Source organism: Harmonia axyridis, chromosome 1, assembly GCF_914767665.1.
Source record: "Harmonia axyridis chromosome 1, icHarAxyr1.1, whole genome shotgun sequence".
NCBI classification, from domain to species: domain Eukaryota; kingdom Metazoa; phylum Arthropoda; class Insecta; order Coleoptera; family Coccinellidae; genus Harmonia; species Harmonia axyridis.
Window position 1 is genome coordinate 44,655,174 of NC_059501.1, and position 24,680 is coordinate 44,679,853.

The 24,680-nt window shown below is 34.6% G+C and overlaps 1 protein-coding gene across 2 annotated transcripts in view; it reads right to left on the minus strand.

The window, feature by feature from the left end:
• Nucleotides 1-18,637, minus strand: part of LOC123671212 (tubulin beta chain) — a 71,492-nt gene extending 52,855 nt beyond the window's left edge. The window contains exon 1 of one of the 2 annotated variants that reach the window (XM_045604937.1): nucleotides 18,486-18,637. In XM_045604937.1, the coding sequence (XP_045460893.1) occupies nucleotides 18,486-18,542 (57 nt within the window). In that variant the 5' untranslated portion in view covers nucleotides 18,543-18,637. Of the gene's footprint in view, nucleotides 1-17,112; nucleotides 17,225-18,485 lie in introns of those variants that run through there. The other variant, XM_045604938.1, reaches the window with a different exon arrangement.
• Nucleotides 18,638-24,680: the final 6,043 nt, after the last annotated feature.

A 24,680-nucleotide genomic window follows, 5' to 3' on the forward strand; every position in this document is an offset into this window, starting at 1 on the left:
GATTTCTGAAATAAATGTTCCATGAGATAATTCAAAAAAAAAAAAATAATTACAATACCAGGAGAAAAACAAAAACCATTCATAAGCACAATGTAAAAAGTTATTTCACATCCGATATTTATAATTAATTGTATTATACTGTCTCAATCAGGTTATTATTGAAGTCGTCATCGTTGCATAATCTGTCATAAATTGGTGAGTGTATTTCTTTATTCGGTTTCGAAAATTCTGGCCAGTCGTATATATTTCAGTCTTGTATTTGGGATCTCAACTATTATTTATCAAGTCACTGATTACCTTTCTGTTCTTACCATCCAACCAAGCTTTTAAACGCTTTTTGAATGTTCTTAGATTTTTCAAGTTCTTGAGTTGATCAGGAAGGACATTGTAAATTTTTGTTCCTAGGTAGGTGTGATTTCTCTGGCCTATACTTTTATTGCATCTGGGTGGTTGGTAAGTATGATCTCTTCCTCTTGTCGAATATTGATGCTGTAAAGTATTTAAGGTTGTCTTTCCTGAGATGATGTTAGAAAGAAGTTTAAGAGCATACAGCTATCTTACATCTTGGACTCCTGCTATATCAAATAACTGTTGGCTAGGAAATGTGCGCTTTTTCTTGTAGATGATTTTCAAGATCCATTTTTGAATGACTTCCAGAGGTTTTATCTGGTTCTGATAGGCACCACCCCATCCAACTATATACTATACCATAGCAAATTTGGGATTCAACTAAGGCTTGGTAAAAAACTCTTAAATGCTTCGTGTCACTAATGTTTTTACGTAATCGCTTAAACTTGAAGAGTAGACCCCTTATCTTATTGACAAGGTTTTTTATGTGCTCATCCCATCTTAGCTGTTGATCAATGGTGATTCCTAAATATTTGATATTCTTTGTCCTTTCAATCGATGTGTCACAGTCAATTTCTAGATTTCCCATCTCTGGCAGATTTGTAGTGTAAGAACTGAAGACCATATATTTCGTTTTATCGACGTTGAGGGTGAGTTTATTATTCCTGAACCATTTTTTTATTTCTAAAAACATTGTTTGTGCCTTTTCCTTCAATTCCTCCCATGTATTCGCTCGATACTGGACGACTGCATCGTCGGCAAAACAAATAGCGTCCTCAGACTCCTTCATTTTCAGAAGATCATTCACGAATATGAGAAAAAGGATAGGTCCCAATACAGTCCCTTGTGGAACTCCATATGTCACGGTCTCCGAAGAACTTCTGGTCTGTTCTATTTCTACAACTTGTCTCCTGTTGGACAAATAACTTTTTAGTAATTCACAAATAGGTCCCCTAAATCCATATTTTTCTAGCTTTCCAAGTAAGCGAGTATGACAGACAGTGTCGAATGCTTTACACAAATCGATGAATATACACAAGGAAGGAATTTTTTCATCTAGACTTTCGTATAATCTCCCTGTCAATACTCTTATTGCATCCTCCGTGGATTTGCCCTCCATAAATCCGTATTGCTTTTCATCAATAATGTCGTATTTCTTAAGATAGCTGGTCATCCGCTTTTTCAGAGCTTTTTCAATTATTTTTGCCAAATTAGATATTAAAGATATAGGCCTGTAGTTATTCACTCGTGAACGATCGCCGCTTTTGTAAACTGGTTTAATTATACCTAGTTTGAAGGTATCGGGAAAGCAACCCATTTCGAAACAACTGTTTATCACATAAGCCAAGGGTGTCGATATTTCTGTCCTAATTTCTTTAAGCGTTTCAGATTTAATTGAATCATGACCTGTAGCTTTGCCTGATTTGAGTTGCCCTATAATATCCTGTATTTCTGTGGGGTCAACAGGAGCCAAGAAGAAAGAGCTAGATTGCCTACTACCCGCTACGTTGTATTCCTCGGGACACTCGATTTTGTCTGCTAACACCTTTCCTATGTTGGAATAATGTTGATTGAACATATTGGCTACTTCCTTTTCATCGTGAATTTCAACGCCGTTGTAATCAATATGTTTTATTTTTGCTTTCGATATTTTGGTATTTCCGCATATTTCTTTCATACATTTCCATATAGCTTTGGATTCAGATTGATTTGAATTTATTATTTTTTGTAGATATATTTTTTTTGAATTATTTATTAATATTTGAAGTTTATTTTTAAACTGAGTATATTCAGAATGAAGAGTATTATTGTTTGGATTTTCCCTCAACTGTTTATAGAGATTATTTTTTTTGTTGATTGCTTTTAATAGGGCTGGTGTAATCCATTTTTTGCGAATAGTTTCCTTTTTATTGAATTTAATAGAATGTGTGTTATTTTCAATATGATTTGTCAATATTTCAGTAAAAGAATTGGCCATAGCGTCAACATCATTCTGTTCATACATACGCATCCATGATTCATTTCGCAAATCCATTCTTAAATTTGTGTAGTTTATATATTTTTTCACTTTCCTATCATTATTCTTATCTACCTTCAATTCATCAAATAAATTGAGAGCAAGTATGACCGGAAAATGATCAGTTATGAGATAATGCAATATGTATCCTTTTATGTTGTCCAATTGATTTTCAAGGTTTGATTTCTTCAAAAATATGTGATCGATACAACTTTTTCCAGCTGGTCTCGTATATTCGTTTATAATTGACATGAACCCGAATGTATACATAATATTCTTATAATCTTCAACAAAATCGTTATCTGATAATAAATTGATATTCATATCTCCGACCAACACATGTGTTTCAGCCTGGTGCATTGTTTCCAAATAACTGAAGAGATCTTTATTAAAGGTATTCACACAGGTTTGGGGAGATCTATATATAGCCGTTAAGGTAAGGCCATTTTTGTCGATAACATTTATTTCTAGAGATTTACTCTCACCTATAGTTATTACTTTATGTGTAAATTGTATATTTCTTCTAAGGTAAACTAAGACACCATCATTTTTGTTTTTGGTACCTTCATTATAAATTGCCTGATATCCTTCAATATTGAAAACTTCCGGGTTAGATATCTGGAAGGTTTCCGTTAATACTATAATGTCGAACTTAAATGATAGACAGTCCAGAAATATTACTAATTCATCGAAGTTTTTATTAATGCTTCTAACATTCATGTGAAATACTTTAAATGCATGTTGCCTTTCAAGATGTTTAAATGATTTGATATTTTCTACAATTTCTGTTTCATATTTACCTTCCTGATACTCCCCAATAAATTGATTCATCCTTGAGCCTTAAGATTTTGCTGAGCCCGTTCTTAACTTCATACCCAACTTGGATTCCTTTTTATGTGGTGACTTTTTTTTCGAGGGTTTCTGGATTCTCGGAATTCCAGGTGACTCGTTGGAGTTGAGTGGTTTTTTCATTAGTGCCCTACTCGTTTCAGCATAGTCATCTGTAGTTTCCCAGCCCGCTTCACTACTATCTTGACTTTCCTCGTCCTGTAGATTTTTTCGTACTTTGGTCGGACAAGAAGAGGTTGAAGGTGTGGAGGGTGCACTGTGAGGCTTTCTCTCTGGCTGAATGCTCACCAAGTCCTCCACTGTATACTGTTTGGTGCCAATTACAAGACGATTACCTCGAATGAATGACTTGCAAGATGTATTAGCTCTTGCCTGGATAAGATTAGTTCTTAGTATCTTGGATTCATTTCGCTGCTTCAAAGTCAGATCGTTAGCTATACTCTGGTTTGTGCCCTTCAATTTTTTAACCTTTGAAAATATAACTTTTTTCTTCAGGTTTGAAACTAGTTCTACCTTGATAGGAGATTTTTTGTTTTTCCCAACTTGTAGCAGTCGCTGATGTCACTCTCACTGATTTCAACCTCCAATAAGTGATTCAATTCCTCGCAAATTAACTTCGGAGTAGCGTTGTCTCTCAGTTTATCAAATCCAAAAAGAATTATGTTATTCTTTCTGTTCACTCGATCTGCATATTCAAACTTCTGCTCTAGGGTAGAGTTTTCTCTCTCCAACTGGTCTACTCTAGTTTTCAGCGAATGGATTTCCAGCAAAAGCCTAGCTTCTGTAGCAGAAATTGAGCTCTTCACCTCGTTCTTGCTCTTAATGATTTCCTCATACAACCGTTTCAGGGTGATGTCCTTGGTAGAATCTGAAGTAGTATCATCCAGCGACATCACAAATTGAGTGCGAACGTGTGTGTTCCTCTTTAGGTCAATCTCGATTCTGCAGGTGTTTTTACAGTTTTTATGTTTATTGTCTATTTAACCTTTGTTAATTTTCAACTGATTTTCAGATTTCATTAATAATTCTTGACTAGAAGAAACTTTTTCCTTTTGATAAACAGTAACTTTCACAACAGGAAATCAGTACTACAGTTTTTAAATTTTTAATTCCCACTTTTCACTATGAAATTTGAGAAATACTACGGAGCACAATTCGGTGATGTTTATCTGCGGAACACATGAACAATATAAAACCGTATATATCCTAGTATATATAGTTGAAATTATTCGTATGGAAGATTTTACAACGATTTGACTTATTCATTATAAATTCAACAGCACTGCACTCAAATTCTTCAAAAACGGATTGATCAATGTAGGCCATAGATCAATAGGTAGGTTGATCAATGTAGGCCATAGATCAATAGGTAGGTAGATCAATGTTGCCCACAGATCTGCTTTGCCCGTAGATACACCTTGTAGGTAGATCTACATAGCCCATAGATCCTCTTTGTCCATAGATCCACATTGTCCATAGATCTGCATTGGCCACAGATCTAGATGTACACCCTATATAAAATTCATTCAAATACTGCATATCTCCTGTATTATCGATATCGGACTAATATATATATATATATATATATATATATATATATATATATATATATATATATCATGTATACGGGGTGTTTCGGATTATTTTGACATTTGAAGTCCCATATTTCTGTGGTATCTGTGGACAATTTGGCTGTCAGTGTCATGTTAATAATAAATATTCCATTTCGATATATGAAAGTTCTTGAAAAAGTTTGCAGTTTCCAAAATTGTTATTCAATATTTAAATAAATGCCGACAGATAAAATGCAAAGTCTTCGGCGAATCGAAAATTCGATAGATATTTGTCAAAATTTGGAAATGAACATTGATATCATCGAATGCATTTTCCTCAATTAAGGTTCGTTTGAAGGGTTTGTATAATTATATTGATTCAATTGGATGAATGTTACTTCATTTCAGAAATTTTTCGTTTATTTTCCACAAACTATAAAACTACATTCTCTTTCGTGAGAATTTGAATCTATTGCGACAGAAGATGGAACTAGGTACAAAAGAGAACAGAAGCTTCATCTGATCATGTATTAAACAGATAGAAAAACTCCTTATAGATAATTAACAATTGGCTTCATTACTGGAAAAAGAGCCAAGTTAGTCAGATGACATTCAAAAATTTTCATGTGTTTTTGGAATATCTAAAATATACACTTTTACGACAGAAGAGTGCAAAAATATAAATGATCAATCCGTTTTTGAAGAATTTGAGTGCAGTGCTATTGAATTTATAATGAATAAGTCAAATCGTTGTGAAATCTTCCATACGAATAATTTCAACTATATATACTAGGATATACATATAAAAAATCAGTTGAAATACTAGTCAAAATGTTAAGACAGAAATAAAATTTAAAGGATCATTCAGTATATGAAGAATTCCAACATGGCAGTTACTTTTGAAATTGGTATCAATTATCATGGAAAATCGTCAAATCTTGAAGCATTCCGTTTCATGTGTATTGTCTAGGACATACGTAAATATATCATTTCGGACAGATATTAGCATCCAACCTGAAGTAAGCCGGTATGTAGAGATATTTTAATTAAATATCCTTTATATTTAACGATTTTTTAAACAAAAATCATGAAAATTCATCAACTTATAGAATCTGTCACCATTTATTTTGACATTATTCCTATAAGAAGCACAAATGCAAAGGTATTGTGGCCGGATCGTTAGGGATGCAGTCGTACAAACTGAGGACTATGGGTTGCGAGTTCAAATCTTGCAGCAGGTCATAATTTTTTTCTTATTTTTTCGCCAGTTATTAATTTTTATATTATTTGGCGGCGAATGCTTCGGAATATTGAAATGGATCAATTTTTTTTTTTTTGGTCTATTGTGTGAATGATTTCGTAGTATACACATATAATTATGTTTTTCCGATTTTCAAAGTACATATAAGAATGACGATTATATATTGTTTTTTTTCAAGTTGCCTATTGGAGGTTTTTCGATAAATTGACCGATTTGAAATTTTAAAATGAAAGGGATTCCTACATTGCCATATTATACAGGATGTACAATTTTCGAGCGCCAATTATGCTTTTCTGTAAAATTGAAAACTTATGAAATCTGAAAATTGAAATTTCAAGTTAGATTTCACATAATTTGCGAAGATATACGTGCGATGAATAACGTTTATACAGAGTGTACAATTTCCGAGTACCAATTTCCGAGATGTCTCTGGAGAACTGAAAACTTTTCTTATAGTTGACATGTTAGCTCTAGGTTATCATTTCATTGCATAATTCTTGAAGGTATAAAGGAGGGGATTGACGATTATATACAGAGTGTATTATTTTCGAGTGGCTTTTAGACGTTTATTCTTCTTTATCATAGAGAAAATCATTGAGGAAATATATAATAATTAATTAACAATTATACAGGGAGTAGAAAATTGGGATAACAATTTGATATTTGTGAAAAATTAGACACAATGAAATCTGAAAATTGGATGAATAAAACCCAATGGCTTTCGAGCAACAATAAACATCACCACATGGGAAGCTTTAGCAATTAATTATAAATAATAATTCAATAAATTCAATAAATGAAATTTATACAGGATGAGGAATTTAGTGGCAATAAGATATTATTCGACTGTAATAATTTTTTCTAACCGAAATATCAGCCCATGTTTTTATGAATATTTGAAGAAAAGTACACCTTGAACAACCAAATTATATTGAAATATCTCAATTATGTTGAAAATAAATAAAATCATGTTTTATTTTTATATTTACCTTATATTTAAAATTGAAAGGAATATTTTCGGGTTGTAGTTTGTCAATTTCAAGTTTCCTAAAATACTTTTGAAGAAAAATATTTCGAAAATTTCTGACACCACTTCAGAATCACGATAATCGTCTGCTTTTTCTTTGAATAGCTTATAAGAGCGTATTGAGTGAAATAATTTTTATTTTATAAAATGTTCACACCTGTTGCTTCCGTGTGTAGCTGAGGCCTCTGCAACAGCGCTTAGCTAGCCCCCATATCACTCGCTATATCATGGTTGGTAGGTACAACAGACTCACTGAGGAAATTTTAGTCTTTCTTTAAATATGTAGGGTCTGCCATCCACTGACTCTCACGCTTAGAATATAGTTAGAACTCCAGATTTTAGTTCAATATCTTTGGCGTCGGACAGAACAACTGTTTTTATGAAAAAAAGTTCATATAAACATATATCCTAACAAGCTTCGTTTTAGAGATACAGGGTGTTAAAGTTTGAAAAAAAAAATAGTTTTTTTACTTATAACTTTTGTAATATTACATTCATTGTTTTGATTTTTAGGTATTGAGGTATGACTGATATTTGTGATGCACTAAACTTTTCCTTTTTTTTGTGTATGATGGATAACCTCTATATTTACAAAATATTTGCTTATTGCGATTTTCATCCTTGTTTTGAACAATGAATAACGAGATTAAACCATCGCATTTAACGATAAATGAACTCAACTATGAATCAAGAATTAGGGGCATTGTATCTAGTATAGGGGACATAATAAAAAGAGGAAGATTTTAGGTAGGTTACTTCAACGTCCAAAAACTGTGCAAAATACTTAGCTGGTTGATCCTACTCTTCATTTGATACTGAACAGAGTGCAATTAATCAGTGTCCATAACACAACTCATATATTATTGAATTTGGGGGTAATAAGGAAAATTCAGCTTTTAGGACAGCAGTCACGTCTACCTCATGTTTTAGATAGATTTTCGCATTTCCTAATCGCTAAAGCACAGAAGATGAGAAAGATCGTTTAGAATTTGAAGATAAGATATAGGATGAGCCAACCTCCAACAATGATATTGCTCGTGCTTCAAATGCTTATCTACAGGTACTGTTGGGGAAAATTCACTTGGAAGAACTGAAAGTGGTTCAACATTATTCGAAAATAAAGTTGCAATATAAGTTGTTTTTTTTCGAGGTATATAACTTTAAGTTGGCATTACTGTTCAAGATGGCGACCGATTTAAGAGCTGTCAAGTGATTTATTCTCAGTTGGGTTTGGCAATTCATCATGAATAGACTCACGTCTGAACAACGCTTGCAAAAAGTGCAATTTCATTTCGAAAATAATGGTTCTGTGCGGAATACGTATCGCGCACTACGTCCATTAGTGATGAAGCGCACTTCTGGTTGAATGGCTACGTCAACGAACAAAACTGCCGCATTTGGAGTGAAGCTAATCCTCAAGTGTATGTAAAAACACCGTTACATCCAGAAAAACTGACTGTTTGGTGCGCTTTATGGGCTGCTGGAATCATTGGTCCGTACTTCTTCAAAAACGATGATGGCCAGAACGTTACAGTCAATGGTGATCGGTATAGAGCCATGATTTCTAACCTTTTCATTCCTGAAATGAACAACCATGATGTCCAAGAGCTGTGGTTCCAGCTCGTGACACAATCGATTTATTGAAAGACACGTTTGCTGACCGCCTAATTTCACGTTTTGGACCTGTGAATTGGACTCCAAGATCTTGTGATTGAACACCGCTAGACTACTTTCTGTAGGGCTATGTGAAGTCATTGGTCTATGCGGATAAGCCACAAACCCTTGACCATTTGGAAGACAACATTCGCCGTGTTATTGCCGATATATGGCCACAAATGTTGGAAAGAGTCATCGAAAATTGGACGTCCAGATTGGACTACATCCGACCCAGCTGTGGCGGTCATATGCCAGAAATCATATTTAAAATGTAATGCCACAAGATTATCTTGCGGATAAATAAAATTCATGTCAATCGAATAATCATCGTTGTTTTATTGCAATTTAAAGTTCTATAGCTCTAAAAAAAAAACACCCTTTAGATTTATGAAAATAGTGGACTGTATATATTCAATTTGCGAAAATAGAGAGTCCCAACACTTCACGAATAAGGACAAATGAAATTATCATTAATAAAAGTGGTTGCTTACCCATAGGTTGTTGAACTTGAAGAAAAGAGATCTTAGCAGTACTCAAGCCCCAGAAGCAGATATATCGAGCTCAACAACTTGATCGGAGGTGGAAGATCCTTGTGATGAAATGCTGCAAACTAGTTATTGAACAATAATCAATTGTCCTTGTGGTATTCACCATTCACGTCACTGACGAAGGCAAAAAAAACTCCACCAGTTTTGAATTTAATTTTGATCACAAATTTGAGAATTTCGTAATTGGAAACTATGGACGCATATGACAATCTTCCGTTCTTTACGTAAAGATGCATATTGAATTATTGAGATTGAAACATACGTGCGTTTTTTCAATCTTTATTAGGAGAGGTGAGGGGTAATACATCTCACAGCTGTTATTAATATTAATTCGGTCGCTTTGAACCGAAAATGAATAAGTGTATATTTTAAATTATTGAATGGAAAATTCACTGGAAATTTTTTACGTTTATAATGACAGAATATTTTTTTGACAATCTAATTTTTATTTGTTCAAAATATTCTTGAGCTTGAAAAAATTTCTAGATATAATTTGACCTATAGTGGTATTACTAGTGAAAATACTGAAATTTTCTCTGCGTTCACCTGGCGTGAACAAAACCGCCCACCCAAAATTAATGTAATTTTACGGAAACAAAATATACCTTGAAGAATTAAAATAAACAAGAAAAACAAAATTTTATGATATTAATCGTCGGGAGGTACCAACTTTGTTAGTGACCTCGTATATTGACCTGTTGAAGTCTTGATGGATGCAACTCGAGCAATACCGTCAGGTACGGGAATAGTAATTTACGTAACAAGTCCGGAAAATAGGGTTTTTTTGGACGAATAGACAAAATTCCAGGACGAGCGTAAGCGAGTCCTGGAAGTCTGTGAGTCCAAAAAAAACATTTTCGGGCGTGTTGAGTACAATATTTTTTCGGCAACCGTGTAGAATAACACTATCGCTGCAGCTTTCTATATTTTATTGTGATTGCGATCAAAAAGCATGCAAACTTTTGACAACTAATTTCATATGTACTGTCAGCCGTTATCTCGGTTGCTAAGGTAATGATCAACTGCATTTATTAAAAATATACCTACCAAAATTTTCATATTCACAATGACAAGGGAAAAAAGTATTAGATTTTAGCTCGAGGTTATGTTGTCTCCCGACGTGATTCTTCTCCTGCCTAGTCCGGGAAGTACATACTTTCCGGACTAGGCCGGGAAATGCTACTTTCATAGAGAAAAAGCGTCCAGGAAGTGAGCCCTTCCCGGACGGTTGCCGAAAAATAATTTTTCAATTCGTCCGATAGGCCAAGTGGCAGGGCTCGAGTTTAAATCTTTTATGAAGACAATATCTCCCACCGACGGACATAGCTTGTCGTTTTGCCATTTTCCACGTTGCATTAGGGTATGTAGATATTCTCTGGACCATTTTGTCCAGAATTGTTGAAACAATCTGCGAAGTTTTTTCCAATCATTTAAGATGTGTTTTCTCATCCCCGTATATAATTTCCGTTGTGGATAATAGCGGTGCTCCCACCAGAAAATGTCCGGGGGTTAAACAATCCGCGGATTCAGAAGGATCTAAGGAAGGTGGGCCATGGGTCGGCTGTTCAATCGAGCAAAAAGGGTGGTAAGTTCTTCAAAAGTGCAGGCGGTAGAGTACATCATTTTGTTGAGCAATAGTTTGGCAGATTTAATACCCGTTTCACATATTCCTCCAAAATGTGGTGAATATAGAGGAATAAATTTCCATGTAATGCATTTGTTCGATAAATTATTGTGGATTTCGCTATTATTTTTCTCTAAAAATTAAGAGACTTCAGTGAGATATCGCGCAGCACCATTACGGCCATTGTCCGACCAAATTTCTTTTGGCAGACCTCTTCTAGAAATAAAGCGATCTAAAGTTGAAATAAAGGCGTGAACGTTAAGAGAGGAAACTACTTCCAAATGCACGGCTTTGTTAACCAGACGAACGAATAATGGAAGGTAATCTTTCAAAATTGTCGGTTTTCGAGCATTATTCGAACGATATGAAAATGGTCCCGCAAAGTCTACGCCTACTTTACTGAAAGGACGTGATATATTCACCCTAGGTACAGGAAGTGGTGCCATCAGATACTGAAATGTTCTACCTCTAAATTTGGTACAGGTAAAACATTTTCTAATATTTGCCCTTACCAAACTTCTTAGAGAAAGTATCCAGAAATACTGTCGGATAAAACACATTGTGGTATTGGGTCCAGAATGCAGTGCAGTCAAATGAAAATGTTTACATATTAATCGCGGTAAAGCAGCCCTTTTCTTCAGTGAAATTGGATGCTTAGCTGCCTGGGATAAGGAAGAAAACTACAATCTACCGCCCACACCGATTAATCCTAAAGCATCAAAAGGGTTTGAGCCACTCAAACCCTTTTCGATAAGGTCATGTTCTTCAAAATTTTTACGGAATCCGGAAAAGTAATGATTTTGCGTGATTAATGAGATTGAGTGAAGAGCATTGTTTAATTCATCTTGTGAAATGGGACCAGATAAACGCAATTTCGATTTCAAGTTGGAACGGCAATTGAAAATGAATATCTGTATATGTATAAGCCAACACTCTTTTCAGTTTGTTCAAATTTGAGAAATCTTCTATTTACTACTAATAACTGATTTTTAGGTTCCTGCTTTGTGGTTGTAATGATAATATGACTTTTAAGTTCGGGCAGGGGCGAAATTTTGTTGAACTCAGCAGAGGAAATAGGCCAATTAGAAAGAGGAGTACTCAAGAATGCAGGACCATTCATCCAAAATTCTTGCGTTTCACGAACTTTGAATTGTTGATGTGTTAAACCCTGTGATAGTAAATCAGCAGGATTTGACTTGATACCAGGACGCATCGGCAACATAATCGTGTATGGCGATAACACGATTCACGACAAAAGTTTTAAGTTGATGTGTGGAGCTAAATATACATAAATGTGATGAGATGCAACCATTTATAGATGCCGAAAGGTACACAGCGGCTGCTTAAGCCTTCTCTGATGCATCGCAAAAAACAGCTAAAACTACTTCACATCGAGGTGAGACATAAAACGATGCCTCAAGATAACATCTATTTTTATAGTGAATCTTTAACAGTCGTTTCCGACAATCAAATCGTGCTTAAGGCTGGAAACAACTAGATCTTCAATGACATGGCATTCACTATTTATAATAATAAGTAAGTAAAAGAGACCTGTTATCTGTTGTTTGTTATCATCCGTGGTATGTAAAAATTAATTTTTTGACTTGAAAATTCTTAAATTTATACATTTCATTAGTTCTATGCCTCATTTACCCAAAATAATTAGGGTCGTTAGAACCGGAATCCAATAAACCTACTATAGGTGGTCTTATACTTTGACTTTTAAGGGGGGTCTATCGTCTAATCCAACAGGAGAGAAGTTCTGAAAATTTTCGCCTCTTTTGAAATTATTACCTACATTTTGAAGGGGAGGCCCTAAGCATGAATAACTAGGACAATTCTTGGTCGTCAAAATGCGCCTCATGTATTAGTTCTTTGAACATCGTGAGCAATTATTCACTGTTAAATTATCTTAACCACAACTTCCTGCTTATAAGTAGGAACATATTTATGCTGAATGTAGATCGCGTAAATCTTAATTTTGTCACTGTTGTGGTTAAGAATATCGAAAGGCTATTACGATGGTTGAAATGTCATGTGTTTCCTAACTAGTTGAACGTTCAGTTGATGAAAGTTATTTAGAACCTGATGAATCACTGGAACTTTTCCCTCATCACGTTCATAAAAACTATCTTGTATCCGTTCTACAATTTGAAATGTTATTATTTTGTTCGTCTATTGCCGACAATCTAAGTGAATTTGAACAATTTTTAGAGATATTCTAAACGACCGAAGGATTCCTAAAGCTGGAATGATTTTCCCGCGAATAGTTTTCATGAACGTGATGAGGGAAAGGTTCCAAGTTCTAAATAACTTTCATCTACTAAACGTTCAACTAGTTCGGAAACACATGATATTTCGACCATCGCAATAGCCTTTCGATATTCTGGAATAAGACATTATTATTATTTGAACTTGGCTCGTTTTGGTTCAGTAAGCCTTCCGGGAACTGCGACCATGCAGATCTTTTGTTCTCTACTCTACTCATTCATAAAAAACCCAGGGAGGTCGTCAATGACGTTAATAAAACTAACAACCTCCTTAGGGGCCTTGACCATTACCTCTCTGGTATCCAGGACAGGCTTACCCATGTGAATGGTTCTTAGGCCAGCCAGCTCCGGACACTTGCATACCAAGTGTTCGGTTGTTGCTGCTTCCGATCCACAGAGCCTGCAAATCTTGTCTGCTGACTTTCCCATACGGTACAAATGATGTTTGTACCGACAGTGCCCCGTCAGCAGTCCCACCATCACCCGAAGATCGGCTCGCGACAGCTTCAGGAGCTTTTTGGCGTAGGTAGGTGAAATCTTCACGAATTTCTTTTCCTGAACAAGTCTAGTAGTGTTAGTCCAGTGGATTGTCCTGCTGTTCAACTCCCATAGCTGGACCGCAGCTTTATATTGGTCTTTTCCTAGCCCACAGAAAGGCTCAGGTCCAGCAGGTGTTAACCTTGATGCACTTTTTGCAAGTTCATCAGCTCTTTCATTTCTTTCAACCCCACAGTGCCCTGGTACCCATAGTAGAGTCACCTGATTTCCTCTGGCCATTTGCTTTATGGTGTGGAATAAGACATACACGAATATATTTCAATTCAGTAGAATCCTCAGGAACCCGAGTTAGTTGATTTAATAGTTCTTTCATTTTATAAAATGAATAACCACCGATCCAAGTATCTCGAAAACAAATGAGAATCGTATAAGAATATATGAGTTTTTTGAATTATTTTCACGTGCTCCTGGAGTTTGGCCCGTTACTCCCGACTCACCCTGTAGATAGGTATATATATATAAATGATTCAAATGATCGTGAATCGAGAAAACAACAGTATTACTATAATTATTAATTAGTAATTCTTTGACAATTCTGTAAAAATGCGTTGGAGAGAATGTCTTTATTCTTCAAAAGTAGCTCGATGTTCCTTGATGTTCAGGAATACAGAGATTATAGGGAGAACAATTCATATTGATTCTTGCCCTGTTGGAAGAGCCAACGGAAAAGCTGTATACAAAATGGAACTTGAAAAGTTTTTTATACGATGATGGTGATGATTGACGTAATTCAGGTGAGTGTGCTCGAAAACCCCTTTTATGGGAACAAAAATCTAAATTCCATCAACCAAAGATACACTCAAGCTTCCGGGAAACAATAATACTTAAACTTGCAGTAGGAACAGCAATATAATACAGGGTCCTGCAATAGTGCGTTAGGCTTCCATTGCTGCCAGAAGTGTCAGACGTTTTAGAAATTTAGTTGAAAAGCATTCCCTTTTCTACTTTCATTTCTGCATCTCCTGAAATTATTTTCTAATATACAGGATGTTCCAAATGCAATTAATCAACAAATGAGTGATTTTTAAAATGAACATCCCTTATATTTTCGCATAATTTGAATGCTCTTCAAAACCTTTATCATGACGCAAAATATTAGGGATATTTTTCCAACGGTACGGATCTTATTCAGAAAAAACTACAAAATTTCTACGAAACAGTAGTTCGGTAAAAGCCCTTAACCGATTTCCAGAAGCGATAGAAACATGAATTTGATTAGAATTTCTTTTAACTTAAGAATTTGCCTAGTCATCGTTCCTAAATGATCAACCTCTCTTATACAGAGTGCTGGACACAGGAGTTGAAATAATTCTAAGGTTACTTCCGGAAAAATTGTAAGGTTTTAAACTGTGTACATCATCATGGAAAAAAATGCAGGGTGTTATATTCGAAAAAATCGAAAAAAAACAATTTGAAGTTATATATTTCGACATTGATAACGGATACCTTGTATAAGAGAGGTTGATCATTTAGGAACGATGACTAGGCAAATTCTTAAGTTAACAGAAATTCTGATCGAATTCATGTTTCTATCGCTTCTGGAAATTGGTAAAGGGCTTTTACCGAACTACTGTTTCGTCGAAATTTTGCAGTTGGAAACCGTTGGAAAAATATCCCTAATATTTTGCATCATGATAGAGGTTTTGATGAGCATTGAAAATATGCAAAAATATAAGGAGTAATCAGGGGTACATCAGATAATATAAGGGGTGTTCCATTTAAAAAATCACCCATTTGTTGAGAAAATTTATTTGGGAACACCCTGTATATCACAAAATAATTTCCTGAGATGCAGCATTGAAAGTACAAAGGGAATGCTTTTCAACTAAATTCCTAAAATGTCTGTCTGGTTTGGCAGCTATGGAAGTCTAACGCACTATTGCAGGACCCTGTATATTCTTCCGTTAAAAAAAAAAGCCTAGAATTTTGTTTTCAGATATGTAACAAACGGCACTGAAATTGTTGGAAAGTTATTTCAATCATTTTGGCTCAAGAAAACTCACCTTTAGATGAAAAGGGTTTATTCATAATTTGATAAATAGTACCTAAGATACGAAATATTCTTCAACTTCAATCTTGATTATCTCAAATCGCTTCTCAGGTCGATATCAATATCAAGAATGAATAATCTGGAATGATGGTTATTTAGTACGCCGACGCGATAAAAATAAAGAGCTAGGTACTTGGAGATTGCCCGACACCTGTGTTCGAATCTTACTGTTATTGATTCTTGCGAAATATATTTCTGTTTGACACTATTCTGTTGTTAATTGATCCCGGAAAACGGTCATAGAATGGAAAGAGGTGTTTTGGGGAAAGAGCGTTTATATGCAGTGAGAAATTTGGAACCTTAACAATATAATATGTTTATATTAAAGTCACCAAATATATGATATTTCCGAAAGAAGCAAACACATCCGTCACACTTCCCTCCAAATATTTGAAAATGCTTTCTTCATCTTCAAATTATTTTGTACGAGTCAATTAGGGAATAAGTTATCCATGTAAAAAGACTTGTATCGTCTGTTTGGGTGAAATAAAAAAAGTAAATATGCAGTTGGAGGTCTATTAACACATATCACTACCAACTACCAACTACTACTATCTAGAGATGCTCTATGAATTCCCTACTCTCGCTCAAAATTACCCTTTAAGAAAAATGATCTCTCACGAAAATACCGACAACTCCCGCCCTAGCTTTCTGATCTAACCTAACAACAAAAGAATAACCGTCAATGCACACACTCTCAATACCATTGATATGATATGACGGTAGAATGAATTTGTGAAATAGCCATGCATGGAAAAATACCCATGTTGTTTCTGATTTCCAACATGAGTTAAGCGTTAAAGTGAGGTTGGGAATCATGAGAGTTGAACCAGTAATAGTTTCTGATCGCTTCAAGATAACATTACTTCCAAAGCTACTTAACAAACATATTGGATGAAATGCTAACGGGGCTAATAGGCTAACAGACAAAATGTCTATTTTCAAATGAATGGCCATCCAATCAGCTTACGTTCATTTTGAGGTATGTAAGCAGAGGAGGTGGAATAAAGGAGACATTTTTGGGATTTTTCGGTATAGATCAGTATGATAATGAATATCTAGGAAATACTGTTTTACAAATATTGATATCCAACTATGTAGAGGCCAAACATATGACAATGCTTCCAATATGTCAGGCAAATAGGTAGGACTTCAGACAGACCCAGATAAGAAAGCATATTTCTTGTTGATGAATTCATCCTTGCAACTAGTGATGTTAGATTATCAGTTATTTTTTTTTTTAATTTCTTATATTATTAAATTTTATGTTGATTATACATATATTAATTGAAAGCACTTTATCATTGCGTTCGAACATATTTTGAAGTATGTAAAAGGGCCCCAGATTTACCTCGCGCTTCGGGCCCCCAGTGTTCTTAATCCGCCACTGTCTTTGGTATACACGGAATCATGAATACGCGGTCCGCTAAGATGGCCACCAAGGAGCCCCGACCTTACGCCTTTGGATTTTATGTTTGGAAAATGTATATTAAATTAGTGTTAAGACAAACAGGATGTGATAGAAAGAACAAAATTTCGTGTGCAGAAATGCTTCAGAACAGTTGTGAACGTCAGTGCGAAAACGACATGCAAAACGTATTGAATAAGGCAATGGACATTTCGAACAATTGTTATATGTAGGAGTTGTCTGTTTTCTTTACATTTTTTCATAAAATCTGTATCATTAAAATTTAGTTTATTCGTTGGAACTATTTGGATTAAACAGTGAAATTCATGATTTCCATTAGAATTACTTCAATATTAAATCATAGAGAGCTTCAAGATAGAGCAAATTCAGGTTTGGAACATTTCAAATTTTCGTTATTATTATGTTAGTCATGATATCATGGCAGAGGACAAGCAGCTAGTACAAAAGTTGATAGGTTATTTCAAAGCACACTAAATGAGGAATTTTTTGCTGAGAAGAAATATTCCATAATAATAAATGATTTTTCATCGATGAAACCATTGAAAAAAATGACTGATTTTGTTGAATTCAGAATCGTGTTATTCATACGTTACCATGGCAGCAATAAGTTTTTTGCCATACAGAACTTCATAGCTTGTAGCTAATTTGATGAGGCTACAGGGATAACTGAAGTATAATTTTCTTTATAGAAAAACTTGAAATATTTCAAGAAATGTTAAATTGAACAATAACCATTTCGACCATGTGTTATATGACATTCTTGTTGCAAACAACTTGTAAGATCCCCCTTGAAGTTAGAAACTTTTGGAAGTAGACAACCTGTATAACACTTGGTGCCATATCTTTTTAGCAACAAATACATTAACGTATATTATCATAATAGTGAAATATTCGTCCATAGAAACTCTTTCGAACTGGTTTCCAGCATATTGATCAAGTTCTTCATATGTCGCTTTGATAGATATAATGAAATTGTGAAAATTCTTAAATCGATCGAAAATTTCCTTCGCCTTTTGAAATCTTCACTTAAATCTAACGTCTAGATTTTCGTCAGTTACAGCAAATTGTGCCTAAAGTAACATTTCCTCGAGATCATCACTCTATATTTTGTTTGACCCCAATAATCATAGCATAATAGTGATAAATGTTTTATAAATGCTCAAGTAACAGCTGAAAATATATATGAAAATTGAACTGAAGACTTCCAGGTATTATAATACAAAATACGAAAATGTATTTTTTTCATGACACCAAAATTGCGTGACAAATAAATAAAGTGAAACAGATATTCATACCTTTGCTCCTATTTGATTACCACATTGACCTGCTTGTATGTGTACGATTTCTCGCATTTTCTATTTTGACTTCTTTTTTTCCTTCAAAAGGGGAACCAAGTTTAACAAATGTATACAATTTTTTCTAAACAACTTTGGTTACTAGGTAACATACTTCATTTCGAAATATGCCGCCTTTCGATTTCCCAACTTATATCTTGTGATCAGTCATGAAATCTGTGTTCGACAGATATAAATTCTAGTATAAATTTCATACATCATATGGTGAAAAATCCTATTCTACATGAGTTTCGAGTGAAATAATTATTGAGCACATTGCAGCGTTTTTCCTATCAATACTTCCATACTAGATCTAGTAGTACCTAATCTAATAGCGTTTTCGACTGGCTGCACCAGTGCGAATTAATTCGAATTTTTGTCGTGCTAATCAAATAATTAGCTCGCACTGGTGCTACCAGTCGAATTCGCTATATGTAGTACGGTTATGAAGAAATCAAGTAAAATCTAGTACTTTTTCAACCACAGAACATGAATGAGTTCAGATGACAGTAATTAACAATTTAAGATTATTTTATGTCTAATTGCAACATTCAAAAAATTAATCCGTAATCAATGTTTAGTACCAATCGATGATGATAATTTCTACCGATTGCACTGTTTGATAATAATTGATGTTTAGCCAAACAGGAGATATGTTTGGCAACATCTCAAAATATCGACAGTGATCATAAAGAAATCAGGAATTTCATTTTTCTACTATAGTAGAAAAATGAAATTATAATATTCTCTGTTCTTGTGGTCACAAAGTTAACATAAATTATAAATTTTAATTATAAATTATCATTGAATGGTAATTCACGATCCGAATCTGAATCCATATTTCAATTTCGAAGTTCCTTACAAAACCAAACACAGAAACGCACAATGTCACACAACAGCTTATATCCATAAAAAAAAATATTTATGGTTATGTAATGAGTCATATGTTTCGACGTTTTGTTGCGCAGAACTAAAGACCTAATATCAAATTGATATGAGGTCTACAGCGTGTTTCAAGTTCGACGGCCTATTAGAAGTTTCTGAAGAACGGGGCCAATTTGAAATCTGAAAATTCGGAATATGACATTGGTTATGATGCCCTATTCAGCTTAAATTTTTTCGAAGTTCCAGCACTTCCGGTTATACAAAAATAAAAAAAAAAATTTCAAAAAAACTCTTTTTTCATTTCATGTCTCAGATGTTATCAAAATTTCCTATCTCAATTACTCTTTGCTAAAATTATTGCGTTATTCCTCATAGTTTTCAAAATATTAAGAAAAACCCGTAAAAGAGAGAGAATTTCCTCAGTCACAATTACGTGAATTATTTTTACTGTGAATATCCTATGCGTATACTCAATTCACTTTCTCAAACTAAAATGATGTTGGAATATCGTGCATATCTTGAATTTGAGGAATATCATCACAGGGTATTTCAAATATTGTGCCAAAAATTGTGAACGAAATTTGATCATAACTTTCGATTTTCAAATTAGAACCCTATTTTTTTGTGATTTCGTTGGATTCTACCGTAAGAAATAAAGGTAGTGTCCAAACATGATTACGCTCCTAAATTCAAGAATTCAAGAGTTATTCGAGATTTTATGAATTTATGTTATACGTAGAGTCAATTTCATTCAATCTGTTTCTTGAGTGCGTTTCAAATCAGTATTCTATGATCATAGATATTAAAATATGCAATTATTTCATGGTGACAGTTGTACTCATTTTTGAAGCTAGTAGATTATTATTTCACGATATGAATCCCCGTTATTCAAATAATGAAATTCTGGATCTACTCCATGCAACAGAATTGTTTCGAGAACTTGTCGAGCATTCAATCAGAATTATCCACATTCACCACTAATTGACGAGAAGATATTTTGGAAGTATGTTTCGAGCTTTCTGTTACTCCATTTTCATCACCACGCTGATTTTTTCCTGAATTCATAAAATATATTCTACCGCTTTTTTTGATATTTTGAAAATTATAAGGACTAATGCAATAATTTTAGGAGAGAGTAATTGAAAATGGAAATCTTGATAATATCTAGGACATAAAATCAAAAAAAAAAATTTTTTTTTATTTTTTTTTTAATTCTTGTATAATCGGAAGTGCTGGAACTTCGAAAATATTTTAGCTGAATAGGACATCATGAACAATATCATATTCCGAATTTTCAGATTGCAAATCGGCCCCGTTCTCCAGAAACGTCTAATAGGCCGTCGAACTTGAAACACCCTGTATACGCAGAACCCTGTTTATAACTAATCGAGAAAATAAACGTCCAAAACAGAGGAACCCATAAATGATGGTGAATTTGAGGAATAGGAATATAGAGTTGCTGCCTGACAATTGGAAAACGAACATCGAGCTTTCCAGGGCAAACATAAAAACCAGATTGATTCCAATAAGAAGGGAATTTTCCAAGGAGACTCCTCGAGCCCTTTATGGTTCTGCTTTGCGCTGAACCCACTCTCTAAACAGCTGAACACTACTGAAAAGGGTTTCAACATAAGGGGAAATAATAATACCACCACCCTCAATCATTTGCTGTACATGGATGATTTGAAACCGATAACAGGTAATAAGAACCACCTAGAAATTATGATCAAACTAGTGGAATATTTTTCGAAAGATGTAGGTATGGAATTCGGATTGGACAAATGTCGTACTCCGATCACTCTCGTGAATGGACAGCAAATAGAAGCAATGAAGTCGGATGATCTTTTAAATACCTTGGAATGAAACAGAACCGACGGATCAATCGCCAAAGAATGGAGCAAGACTTAACGACTGAGTTCATTAGGAGAACCAAAAAAATCTCAAAAACAAACCTCAACAGCAGGAACATGACGAGAGCCATCAACACATATGCATCTTCAATTCTAACATACTCTTTCGGTATAGTTCCATGGAGCAAAACAGACATCGAAAACTTGCAACGTAAAATGAGAACGTTGATAACAAAAGCAAAAACAAGCACCATCCGAAAAGCAGCATTGAGAGTACTATACTGCCGAAAAATAGAGGAGGCAGGGGGCAGGGGTCTAACGGACATCATGGAACTTTCTAGTGGGCAGATAGAAGCCTACGGGAATACTTCAGAGATCAAGCAAGTACATCAGAGTTCTTCAAAATACTGTGTGAAGCAGACGAATCAACACCTTTACAACTTCACAAAGAGCAATTTTCATACAACCACCAGACAAACCAAGAAAAACTGCAAAGATGGAGAAAGAAGGCCCTGCATGGAAAACATTTCAACGAGGTGAACCAGGATCATGTTGACATTGAAGCGTCGAACTATTGGCTCACATCAGGTGCAATGTATCCAGAAACGGAAGTTTTTCTTTTAGCCTATCTCCAAGATAAAGTGATCTCAACGAGGAATTACTGCACGCATACCATAAAGGATCGAACTATTACAACTTCCAACAAATGAAACAATCCAACATATCACGGGAGGATGTCAAATGTTTGCAGGAAATGAATATAAAGAGAGACACTATGCAGTAGGAAAGATACTACACCAAGAATTGGCAACCATAATAATAATAATAATATGATAGTTCATTGATCCTTTTAGACAAACAAGGTATGTATAGGACAAGTCACAAATGCAAAAATAATAACAATTCAGACATTTTCTAAGCTATCATTATAGTACTCATTAACACTATAAAAACACTCCTTTAGAAGTAAAGACTTAACAACTTTCTTGAACTTAAATAAATTGAGCGATTTAATGTTACTAGGTAGATGGTTAAATAACTTAATACACTGGTACTTAGATGACATTTCAAATTTTGATGTCTTATGTTTGGGAATTGACAATATTTTCTTATTCCTAGTGTTATGGGAATGAAAGCTTTACAATTTTACAAAACTTTCCTCATTTTCCTTTGCAAAAACCAAACATCTCAATATGAAAATGGAAGCCAGTGTCAATATCCTATTTTCTAAGAAAACTGGTCTACAAGAGGATCGTGGAGATACGTTGAATATCATACGTAAAATTCTTTTTTGAATAATAAAGACTCTATCAGTTTCTGTCGAATTACCCCATACCATGATATTATACGATAGGTGACTAAATACTAAACTATAGTATACATTCATAAGTGAGCACAAGGGAAGTAGATACCTGACTCGACTTAAAGCATAATAAGAACTGTACAGCTTTTTACATACTTCATCAACGTGTGAATTCCACTTAAGTGCCTATCGATATAGATACCTAGGAACCTCGTGCAGTTCTTTGATGTAATAATAGAATCTGAATGTCGAACTACAAAGGTACTATCATTATTCGAAATTGAGAAGTAAACGCATTCAGTCTTGTTCACATTTATCATGATAGCATTAACATAGCACCATTCAACGAAGCAATGAACCAATAAATCGCACAACCCCTGTAGCTCCTCCAAAGTATCCGCAGTAACGGCTAATGAAAAATCATCAGCAAACAAGATTGCTCTTAGTATCTTCATCAGATCTGGACAAGTTTTAGACTTAATAAACAACCTCAACAAATTCTCAGGCAGATCGTTGATAAATATCAAAAACAAGAGTGGTTCCAAGACAGAGCCCTGAGGCACACCTAACTTCAAATTATGTTTACTGGATGAAGAATTCTGAACTCTGACGGATGCAACTCTGCCCTCAAGATAACTTCGAATCCAGTCATGAAATACTCCCCTAAATCCAAGATTGTAACATTTGTCTAATATGAATTGAAAGGAGATACTATCAAATGCTTTAGAAAGATAAAAAAATAATCCGGCAACATATGAGCCATTATCGAGGCAGTCGCATACAAATTCAACAAATTCCAAAACTCCAGTTTGAGTTGACCGACCTGATCTGAAACCGTGCTGCGAGAGGTAAGCAGTTGAAACTTATCAAGGAATTTCATCATTCTATTGAACACTAATCGTTCAAATCGTTGGAAAGACAACCGAGAACAGAAATAGGTCTATAATTACTAATATCATATACATCACCTTTTTTATGAACTGGAATAATAGTGGCCTTTTTGAGGAGATCAGGAAAAACTCCTGTGGTAACCGACATGTTAACCAAATAGGCGAAATGTCGACTGATATCAGGACCTATCATCTTCAAGATTCGCGCAGAGACAAAATCAACACCTGAGTCATTCTTAAGAGATTTCAATACGTCAGCTACCTCATGATCCATAACTGGATGAAAGAAAAAGTTATTATTCAGCATACATGAAGTAGTACATGAAGTGGACAATGAATTATTATAGTAACGGTTAAGGCTTATCTCCGCAACCGTTGTAAAATGGTTGGCAAACATCTCAGCTACAGTTTTGGCCTCATCGAACAAAACACCTTCAACAACAAGCTCTATGGTTCTTTGATCATTGCTTTTTCGTCCGGTCACAGTATTCACCCGATTCCACACAGTTCTATTTTTATTAGTAGATTTATCAATAAGATTACGGTGGAAATCTAATTTAGCATTTCTTAACAGATTATTATAAGAATTTTTGGCTGTTTTATACAAATTATAGGTAGATTCACTCCTGATATTGATATGTAACCAGTGAAGATTTTTCAGGTCTCGTTTCGCCGAGATAATTTCTGGAGAAGTGAATTTTTTGAGAACATTGGCATTGTTGACATATCTTTTGATAGGACAACAAGTTTCAAAAGAACTCTGAATCAAATTAACAAACACTTCAAAGCATTCATCAACATGTGGATATTTATAAATTTCCTGGAAATCACAATTTGAAATACAATATTCAAAATCCTTCAGATTTTGGGGACAAAGGTCTCTAACTAACTTCGATACATCATGATTTTTTAGGGGCAAATTTATTTGAAACTCGAGTGTAATAGCCCGATGATCACTAATATGAGGTTCATAAACTTTAACATTACAATCAAGTAAATTTGCATTTGTTAAAACATAGTCAACTTTGGAGATTGATGTGTGGCCAGTGACTATGGCTATTTTAACATCACATGCAACCACTAGAATTCCACTAATTTCACACTCCATTTCTTCGGAAAAACGCGATACACTTAGATTCCTCACAGATAGACCAGCTCTAATGTAGACCATGGATCCTCAGTGAGCTCTCGAGGGGCGGCAGTAGTAATCTGCTAGGATGTAACCAGG